At 52.2% G+C, this 10,139-nt stretch overlaps 1 protein-coding gene across 1 annotated transcript; it reads right to left on the bottom strand.

Annotated features, from left to right (window-relative positions):
• Nucleotides 1-306: 306 nt before the first annotated feature.
• On the bottom strand, nt 307-5,971 carry C1QB (complement C1q B chain). Its single transcript, XM_082654462.1, has 3 exons — nt 5,820-5,971; nt 2,167-2,369; nt 307-1,023 (listed from the first exon to the last, which is right to left on the bottom strand). Exons 1-3 carry the CDS (start codon nt 5,912-5,914, stop codon nt 449-451), a joined length of 873 nt encoding a protein of 290 aa, XP_082510588.1. The 5' UTR covers nt 5,915-5,971; the 3' UTR covers nt 307-448.
• Between the last annotated feature and the right edge of the window lie 4,168 nt (nt 5,972-10,139).

Consider the following 10,139-nt stretch of genomic DNA (forward strand, 5'->3'; position numbering starts at 1 on the left):
GCATGATTTAACCTATCTCCAAGGATGAGTGCGAGGATTAATGAGAGAAGGGGGAAAGGGTCTAGCCCAGTGTTTTGAGCATATACGTGCTCAACAGATGGTGTTCCCTCCCCATCTCCCATTGTGCGTCTGGCACAGAACTGGACACAAAGTCTGGCCCTCCAGTCGCCACCAACTAGATAGAGCTTCTGCTTTCAGAGCTCATTCATTCATTCATTGTTCAGTCATTCAAGCAGCGTTCAAGCAATATTTCTGAGCACCTACTATGTGCCAGTCGCTGGGACACAGATTTGAATTAGACCACTGTCCCTTGGCCTTGAAAAGTTTATTTACTCATTAATTCAGCAATATCCAAGGAGCCCTACTGTGTGTTTTGGCCAGGTGGGGGCTGGTGTTGGGGGTAAAGAGAGCGTGGCTGGCAGGGGAGGGGGTGAATTGGACCCACAGGTCACGCCTCTGCATCTGGGAAGAGCAGGAACCCGGTGAAAATGCTGTTGGCCCCATCGATGCCTACCAGGGCGTTCTTGTCGGTAGCCTGCAGGAAGACGGTCTCCCCCAGCCCCAGCTTGAGCACGACGCTGCCCATGGTGACCTGGAAGGTGTTGTAGACATAGTCGCAGAAGGTGAGCACCTTCTGTGTCTCCTCCCGGCCCCGCATGAGGTTTACGCACAGGTTCCCTCGAGAGCTGGCATGGTAGGTGAAGTAGTAGAGGCCAGGCACCCTGCACGTGAACTTGCCGTTTCGATACTCGTAGTTGTTGTTGGTGTTGGTGATCACGTGGTCGAAGCGGATGACCTGGTCCCGCCTCAGGGGGCTGTTGATGGTGCGTGTGGCCGAGAAGGCGATTTTCTGCGTGGCCTTGTAGTCTCCTGATTCGCCCTTGGGGCCATGGGCTCCGGGAGGCCCTGGGGCACCTTTGGGGCCAACGGGGCCCTTGGGGCCGACTTTTCCTGGAATCCCAGGAAACCCTGGGTCCCCCTTCTCTCCAAGCTCACCGTGGTCTCCAGCTAACCCCGGCAGCCCTGGAAGGCAGAGACAAGAGATATGAGGGGGCCAGAGATCACTGAGAACCTGGAAGGAGCTGGGCTGGGAGGCAGGGAGCCTGGCTGCGTAACCTCAGACAGGTCCCCGCTTTTCTCTGGGCCTCAGCTCCCCATCTGTGAACAAGAGGACGGGATGTCGGGGAGGGCCCCCGAGTCTCCTTCCAGCCCAGCTTTCTGAGTCTGAGACGTGCTTGACAGTAATGGGGACCGATGCCCGTGGGTTGGGGAGCGGCGTCTCCCTCAGGCAGGTGCTGGACCTGCCCTCCTCGCCAGCTCATACAGGCTTAAGCCTGGAGCAGGGATCAGGAATTCCGGGCACATGTGCTATCCCTCTCCACCCCCTCCCTGACGGCCCATATCCCTCATCAATCACGCATTCTTTCTTGCTGAAGCTGGAAGTGAGTATTAGAATCCTTCTCACTCCACCACTCCAAACAGCTACTCCTCCTTGGTTTGGCAGAACACAAGATAAAACCTTTTCCAGTAGAGTAGCAGAGTATAGTGGCTGTGAACATGGGCTCAGGGGACAGGCAGATGTGTTTCTCATGTCACATCTGTCATTATTAGTTGGGTCACCTTGACTGAGTCACATTCTCCAAGGCTCAGCTTCCTCATCTGTAAAATGGGGATATTTTGTGGGATTGTGAGATTATGTGAAGAGAGCGGAAGGCTATGGTTAAATGAACACATGAACTACATCTTACAGGAGGGTTTTATGGCAGGAAGTCTCATTTGAACCCTGTGACAACTCTGACAAAGAATCATTATCCACATTTTACAGGTGAGGAAATAGCAATTCAGAGAGGCGAAGCCACCTACCCTGGAGGTAACAACCCAGGACTGTGTGACTGCAGTGGATTTAGTGGTAAGAGAGCCATGGTTTGGCCTCAGCCTCAACATTTACTGGGTTCCCTTGAGCAAGTCAGTAGCCTTTCGGACATCAGTCTTCCCATCTATAAAATGGGAATCAGAATTCCTTCCTTGCAAAGTTATTGTGGAGGGCTCAGCAAGCTGATGGATTTGCAAGTGTTTTGCAATCCCTAAGGTGGGCAACTGGGACTTGGGAGGTAGGAGATGGGGCCTTGGTCAGTGACACTAGTCTGTTCCTAAAGTCCACAGTACCTTTCTCTCCCTTTATCCCTGGAGTCCCTGGTTTGCCGTCGGAGCCCGGTGCCCCGGGGATGCCCGGGATGCCAGGGATGGCCGGGTGCCCAATGCAGCCACTCTGGGCCCAGGAGACGTGCAGCAGACTCAGGAGCACCAGCGGCAGCAGCACTGGGACGCTGCCCCGCGGGGTCTTCATCATGGCCCTGCTCAGCTGCTTCCTGTGTGTGTGGCGGCGGGGGACAAGAAGATGCGGTAGGTTACGGCCATGGTTTGTTCATTCATTCCTTCACTTGTTCCTGTGTTCACTGAGTGCCTTATCCCCCGGACCCTGTTCTGGGCACTGGAGATTCGCTGATGAACAAGACAGATGTGGTCCCTGCCCTCATGGAGCTGACAGTCTGGGAGACGATAAACAGGTCAACATACAAGTCAATAGAACTAGTTATAGGCCGTGGTGAGTGCCCTGGCTGAAATGAAAGGCTGCCTGGAGGGCTGGTTTTGTGAGGGGAGTCCTCCCACCAGGAAAGTCTATAGACATTCCCACCAGGAAAGTTTTTTTGTTTTTTGTTTTTTTTTTTGCGGTACGCGGGCCTCTCACTGTTGCGGCCTCTCCCGTTGCGGAGCACAGGCTCTGGACGCGAAGACCCAGCAGCCATGGCTCACGGGCCCAGCCGCTCCACGGCACGTGGGATCTTCCCGGACCGGGGCACGAATCCGCGCCCCCTGCATCGGCAGGCGGACCCTCAACCACTGCGCCACCAGGGAAGCCCTATCCATTCATCACTGATGGGCATTTGGGAAGTTTCCACTTTTTGCCGACTGTGACTAGTGCTAATGTGAACATTCATGTACAAGGATTTGTTTGAAACTTGTTTTCAGTTCTTGAGTATATACTCAGGAGTGGAATTACTGGGTCTTATGGTTATTCTGTGTTTAACTTCTTGAGGGGTCCTCAGCCTACTGTTAAGTCTCCTCAATAACATCTCTGCCAAGGCCCCTTCCGTCCATGACTTGTACCATCTCAGTGATGGGAAGCTCATTACCTTCTGAGGCAGCCCATTCCACCTCTGCCCAGATGCAAATTCTCTCCATCTTTCCAGGCCCAGGTCAAAGCATTTTTCCTCCAGGAAGCCTTCCCTCATAACCCCTCAGCCCACCAAGTCTGAGCAGTTTCCTGCTCTTAAAATAGAAGAGCATAGGGGTCCCTGCTCATCTCCCAAGATAACCGTGGGGAGCCAGGTGAGGCCATGGCTGGGGAAGAACCATAGGGCTTTGGGCTCTAGCTCAGACCCGTAGCTGGGGTTGTCTGATCCTCACAGCACTCCAGGGAAGTGGGTTGTGATTATTTTCCCACCTTGCCGATGAGGAAACTTAGATGAAACATTAGAAAACAGCCCTCCCCAGATCACCCATTGAGCTGGCTGATGGTGGGGCTGTGGCCAGACCCCTGCCCCCTCTGCCTCGTGAGGCCTGTGCCAGCCCAGAAAAACCTGCTGATGTGGGGCTCATGTGCTCAGAAAGTCAGCCCCAGCCGCCTTGGTCTCCTAATCAGTTCATGGCTCAGACCAGGAGCTGAATTAGACCAGGGGCTGTACTGGGTAACAAGGAAAGGAGGGCTGCAAATGTGGGTGCGACCAGGGCCATGAGTGACCGGCTTAGGCTCTGTCACGCTCCCAAGAGAGAGTGGCTCTGGGGACGATCCTGCTTATCTGGCTGGAGGTTTTGCACAACGACAATTTGACACCCTGAATAATCAACGTGTTGGGCGCTTAGCAGGTGCCAGGCTCTGTGCCAAACACTTCACGGGCCACATTCTCTCATTTAATTTGGTCCTTACAGCAGCCCCCTGGGAAAGCACCCCTGCTTTCTCATTTCACAGACGAAGAAACTGGGCAGTGGAGAGGGCGGGAACCTCGATCAAGGTCACGCAGCCCCGCTGTGGCTGAGATTCAAACCCGCTCCCCATTCAAACCCATCCAAACACCACGGGGTGTTACATCAAGAGGCCTCCCTACCTGGTGGTTAAAACATGGGCTTTGGAGCCAGACAGCCTGACAGAAGGAGCTACAGCCTGGGTTGTACTTAGAGCAGTGCTGGTTGTGGGCCGGTGCGTGGTGATGGCTTGGTGATGGCTTTTATCATTACTATTATTGTTGCTGTTGTTTGGCAGCAAACATTCACCAAAGGTGAGAGGCCTGGAGTGTCATAAGGAAAGGGACACTGCCAGGGTCCAAACCAGGCCTGTGCCCCTTCTTAGCTATGGGCCTTAGGCCAGTTGCTTCTCTCCGACCACAGCTTCCCCTTCTGTAAAAGGGAGATAATAGTAATCTCTACCTCACAGCGTTGGCAGCAGGACGGATGCGTTAGGGCTCACGACAGCCCGACATGTTGGAAGTGCTTAGTGAATATTAGCTAGTTTTTTTATTATCACTATCATCTGAGAGTCCCCAGGTTTCAGGACACAACGGAGGATGCTTGGAAAAGTAAAAAAGAATCTGGTCCCTTTGGGAGATTGGGCTCAGGGAGAGGAGGTCTCTCAGGTGCAGGCAGCGCAGGGGTGGGGAGCCCTGGCCACCTGCTGGGGGGTGGGGGGTTGAGGGGAGCAGGGTCCTGACCCATGATGAGACTTGGGCTTTTTCGGGGGAGCCGGAGGTGGGGGGGTAGTGGGGAGATCTGGGTTCTGGCCCATTTCAGGGGCCAGCGAGTCTCAGACTTGGGCGAGGACTCAAAGCGCATCCGGTGACAACCCCCTGCCTTTACCGCCTGTCACCGCCGTCAGCCTGGCTCCTCACACGTTCCCCATATCAGCCGCCCTTCCATCTCCTTCCAGCCCCAAGAGCCCCTTTCCCCCTGACTTGGAGTCAGGCCAACTTGACCTTGAACTCCCGCTCTGCTGCTGCCTCGCTGCAGGACTTCAGGCAAGTGCCTTAACCTCTCTCTGAGCCTTTGGCAAAGTTAATTTCAACCTGACAGAGCTGCCAGAGGATTACACGCGAGGGAACCTAGAAGGAGCCAGGTCCCTGGTGCAGTGCCCGACCCCACACCCTCCTTCACAAGCCTTACTGAGTGGTATCAGTACTGACTAAGAACTCATCACAACTCCGCCTGCAAGTCAAATCATTTCCTTGAAAGAGTCAAGCTGAGCTTTCTCATCTGACTGTGAGGAAATAAGAGAAGGCGGGTGCTGGAGAAATGCTGGGCTGAGCAGAGGGGAACCTGGGTTCTAATTGCATCCCTGCCTCTGACATATCTTGCAACAGGTAGTGTGCTAAGCGCTGGCTGAGCTGGTATATCCTTTAGGGCTCACAGCAGCCCTGAAAGGTTCTGATATCCCCGGAGAGGGTCCAGGCTGAGAGGGGTCATGTGGCTTGGCCCAGATCACCAGCACCTGAGAGACAGAAGCAGGGCTCAGCTCCAGTCTTGGTGACCCCAAAGCCTTTATCCTGGCGCCTCCCCATTACCTGGGACCCCAGGTAGCAGCAGACTCCCAAGCTGACCCCCAGAGAGTTTGACTCCCGAGGTCTGAGCTTGGGCCCAGGAATCCTCACTGTCAGACACTCCAGGTGGCTCTGAGGCAGGGGTTGCAGGGCCTATACTTTGGGAATCACCACCCTCTACCATATTGGTCCTGCCCGCCAGTCCCCCCAGGTGCCAAGCCCCATCCTCACCTGGGAACCTGGCGTCCTCTGATGCCGCTGGGCTGGGCAGCAGTGGGACAGGCAGCTGGGAGCCTCCTGTTCTCAGTCCAAAGCGGAAGTTCCATTCTCCAGCGAGAACAAGGGCCTTCCCCTGACGGTCCCCTCCCAGGGGCCCAGCAGGCCGGCCCCCCTCCCTGTCACCCCGCTCTCACCCTGTTCTGCTGTCCTCAGGCAGTTTCAGGTCCCGTTTCCGCAATCTGGAGGGATTTACTGTAAGTAGGACGGGTGGGTGCCAGTTTGGTTTTGCCAGCTCAGCAGCTGTGGGGGAACCGGGCTGTTCCGGGAGAACGTCCACAACCGGGGGCTTGCCTGCCAAGGCCCCTGACCTCATGCATTTCTTCAGGAACATGGGTGTTCCTCAATGAAATGGAAACATGGCTGCCCTGGTGCCCGAGGGCTGGATTTGGAGTCAGGAACCTTGATTCGTATGCTGGCTCTGCCACTTACCAGCTAAACATTCTCAGCCAAGGGAACCCCAGGGAGCCCCCATTTCCTCTGCCATATGGTGGGACCATAACTGCACTTGCTCTACAGACTGCGCTGGGGGGCTCAGATGGGATAGTGGAGAAAGAGGAGGGTAAACTGTAAAGTGCAGTGCACATGTTAATTGTTAATATCATACCATGTCCCAGGCCTCCCCTTTCTGGGCTCATCTTCTGCTTTCTTTCCCTTCTACACCCCGGCTCTTTCCCTGTTCTCAGAAAATAATCTAATAATGAAAAATGAATTTTAAATGTGGTCATGATTTGCTTATACCCCTTCCTCTGCTTCCAGCAGACCTGTGGCTGAAGACTGTAATTGGCACAGCCAGGAGCCTGTTGCTTGTTGATCCTGGCATCACAGCAAGTTAGGACAGGAGAGGGGCTTGCAGGTCACCCAGCCCGTGCCGCTCATTTTATATATGGGGAAACCAAGGCCCAGAGGGGAGAGAGCACTGTTCAGCCAATATTTATCGTGAGCCTCTATGTACTCCGGCGATAGAGCCACAAGCCAATCAGCCCTGGGTCCTGCCCCGTGGGGTGTCTCTTCTCCCGGGGGAGACTGGTATTACACATCAAGTGACACAGTGGTTTCATTGCTCCTGTGATGAATGGCACAAGAAGTAGCTGCTGGAGCCCACACTTCTCACTAGTGGCAGATGCAGGACTTGGAGTCGGGCATCCCTGGCACCGGGATAGCAGCCCTCTTACCGAGGCTGCGTCTGAAGCAACGTGATGCCCCTCTCAGGGATGGTTGCCCAGCAAGTCCCAGGAGCTGCCATAGGTCAGGAGGGCTCTCTTGACATCTGGCCTTAGAGAGAGAAAATCGTTGGGCTTGTGGATGCTTCTTGGCAGAAATTAAGTGTTTACTGCCGAGGGTGATAGGGAAAGAAGAGACTTGTGTGATAAAACCCAAGGGTCTCTGGGTTCAGCCAACTATAGACCCTCCAATGATTTGGTGGCTGGTAAAAATGGGATAAGATGGGCTTGAATTTGGGGTAGAAACAGAATGAGCCTAAGAACAGGAAGCAGCAGGGTTGGGGGGGTCAGGGCATGGGCTTTGGAATCAGCTCCTCCTAAGTTTTTTCTTTTTGTTTTTTTTTTTTTTTTTTTGCGGTACGCGGGCCTCTCACTGTTGTGGCCTCTCCTGTTGCGGAGCACAGGCTCCGGATGCGCAGGCTCAGCGGCCATGGCTCACGGGCCATCCGCTCCGCGGCATGTGGGATCTTCCCGGACCGGGGCACGAACCCGTGTCCCCTGCATTGGCAGGCGGACTCTCAACCGCTGTGCCACCAGGGAAGCCCCCCTCCTAAGTTTGAATCCCAGGCCTACCTCTTTCTAGCTATGTGGCCTCAGGTGTGTTTATTGACCTCAGTTTCCCCGTATATAAGTCAGGGGCATGGGCACCCCTTCCTGGGGTGATTGTGGGGTCAGTGAGGTAACCCCGCATGTCCAGGGCCTAGCTGAGTGCCCAGCCCTCAGTAGGCACCCAAGGCAAACCTGGGAGTCGTGTGATTTCTCTGAAGAGAAGACAGAAATCTTGGAGCCTGGAGGCACAGGAGCCATGCCTGGATTAGGGATCAGGAGCTAGGGAGACCCTTGGCCCCTGAGTGAGAGCCAGCTGGTCTCTGTACCCTTAAAATGCTGGCTTGCAACCCTGATAGAGAGGGGACAATCCCTACAGAGGATGGAAGAGAAGCCTAAGACCCTTGCACATCCCGTGGTCTGAAAGAGGCCCCCCGGTCCTTGGGGTGCCTTGTACTAGCTCCTGTCCCACCCTTGCTACCCCCCTTAAAAGCCCTCCCCCAGCTCCCCTCGGCCAAGCAGACAAGCTGGCATTTTCAAAGGCCTGTCTCTCCTGGCAAAGAGGGAACAACAAGGAAACGATTATGGAAAATAAAGATGGTCGTTTCCGAAATACAGGTTTCTGATCTGACACCGTGGCCTACATAAACGGTGCACTGATTTTTTAAACAAAAGAGAAATGAGAAGAAAGATGTGTCACTTGCGGCATTGCCGGGTGGGCTGCTAAGTAGCTGCTGGAGGTGAGCTGTGAGTGGAGCGGCCCCGTGACCCCCGCCTTGTCCCTGCCAGAGGCTCTCAGACTCTGTGGACCAGGCCGAGTTCCTAGGCCCTGGCCTCTGTTATTGCTGTGTGTGTGTGTGTGTGTGTGTGTGTGTGTGTGTGTGTGTCTTCATCTCTCCTTCCTTCTCATCTGACACATTTCCCAGGCCCCTACTATGCGCCTGGCCTGTATCAAAGGGGCCCCGTCCTCAAGGATGCTCACAGTCCAGTGAGGGATGCAGACCTGTAAGGAAATAAGTGCAGAAAAGCCAGGTGGTGGACCTCGTGCATTGACTTCACCTGGCAGACCGTCCACCCACCCATGTCTCTGTCCTCCCCAAACCCTTCTTTTTTTGTATGATCATATTTATTTGTGAAATCCCGAAAAAAATGATTAAACTCACAGAAAAAGAATCATGCATCATGCTTGTGGCTCCCAGCAGCAGAAAATTGGTGGGAGGAAATACAGGATAAAGGTTGTTCAAAGGTACAAACTTCCAGTTATAAGGTAAATAAATACAAAACAGGTAATGTACAACAAAAACTCATACGCCACAATAGCAAATAATCAAACTATAATATAGACTAAGGAACTGAATCGACATTTATCCAAAGAAGATATACAAATGACCAATAGATACATGACAAGTTCCTCACCATTACAAAAGATGGAATGTACAAGAAGACCAAAATTAGCACAGCGGTAGGATACTATCAAAGTTGTTTAGGCAGTCAATCCTATTCATCACAAGAAGAAAAAGGTTTTTTTGGTAACCATTTCATAATATAGGTAAGTCATATCATTACACTTCAAAATTTAATATCATAAAACAAGAAAAACATTTAAAAGGTAAAAACTAAAAGTGCAAAATTATCAAAGAGGACAAACTACTACTGTTTTACCTTTAGAATTATTTTATTAAATCTTAAATGTACAACAGCTTCTTAACTCTACACACGAAATCGATTTTTTAAGAAGAATGATGTTATGTCTTATTACACCATGATTCTGGCTAATAGTCTTTCAAAACTTTGAGAAAAATCTTGAAAAAGGTTTCACATGTCACCCAAAACTTTGAAATTTGACATTATCAAAGAAAGGATTCTTCCACACTTTTATAGAGACCACTGGAAAGACACAACAATTCAAAAGCTAAGAAACTGTTTCAAAAGCATTTTTTATAGTCTTTCCTCCACAGGAAGGTAATGTTCTTACATAATTGAGTCCACTCACAAAATGGCTCTGTGTACCTGCTGTGGTGTCTTCTCCCATATCCCTGCATGACTGAGATAAGAGTTTCCTGAACACTGTTATTTCGATAACCTAAAGCTCTTCTGTTACCTCTGGGCTCTAATTCTCTATTTATACAGTCAAGCCCATGGCAAATAAGAAGCTCAGTATCATCTTGTCTGTCCATAACCCCCACTTCCTCCATTGCCTCTTGGACCATAGCTTCCTCCACTGTATGATCCCCCCATGTTCCTGCTACCACTCAGTTTTCCACTCTTCAGTAATTTGTACTTAGAAGTTTCTGCTTATAATCCTCCAAATCACTGTAACTTTTCTTTTAATTTTATTTATTTATTTTTGGCTGTGTTGGGTCTTCGTTGCTGCGTGCAGGCTTTCTCTAGTTGCGGCGAGCAGGGGCTACTCTCCATTGCGGAGCATGGGCTCTAGGCATATAGGCTTCGGTAGTTGTGGTTTGCGGGCTCTAGAGCGCAGGCTCAGCAGTTGTGACACAAGGAC

This window comes from Grampus griseus (assembly GCF_964374135.1).
Source record: "Grampus griseus genome assembly, chromosome: 1".
Taxonomy (NCBI): Eukaryota; Metazoa; Chordata; class Mammalia; order Artiodactyla; family Delphinidae; genus Grampus; species Grampus griseus.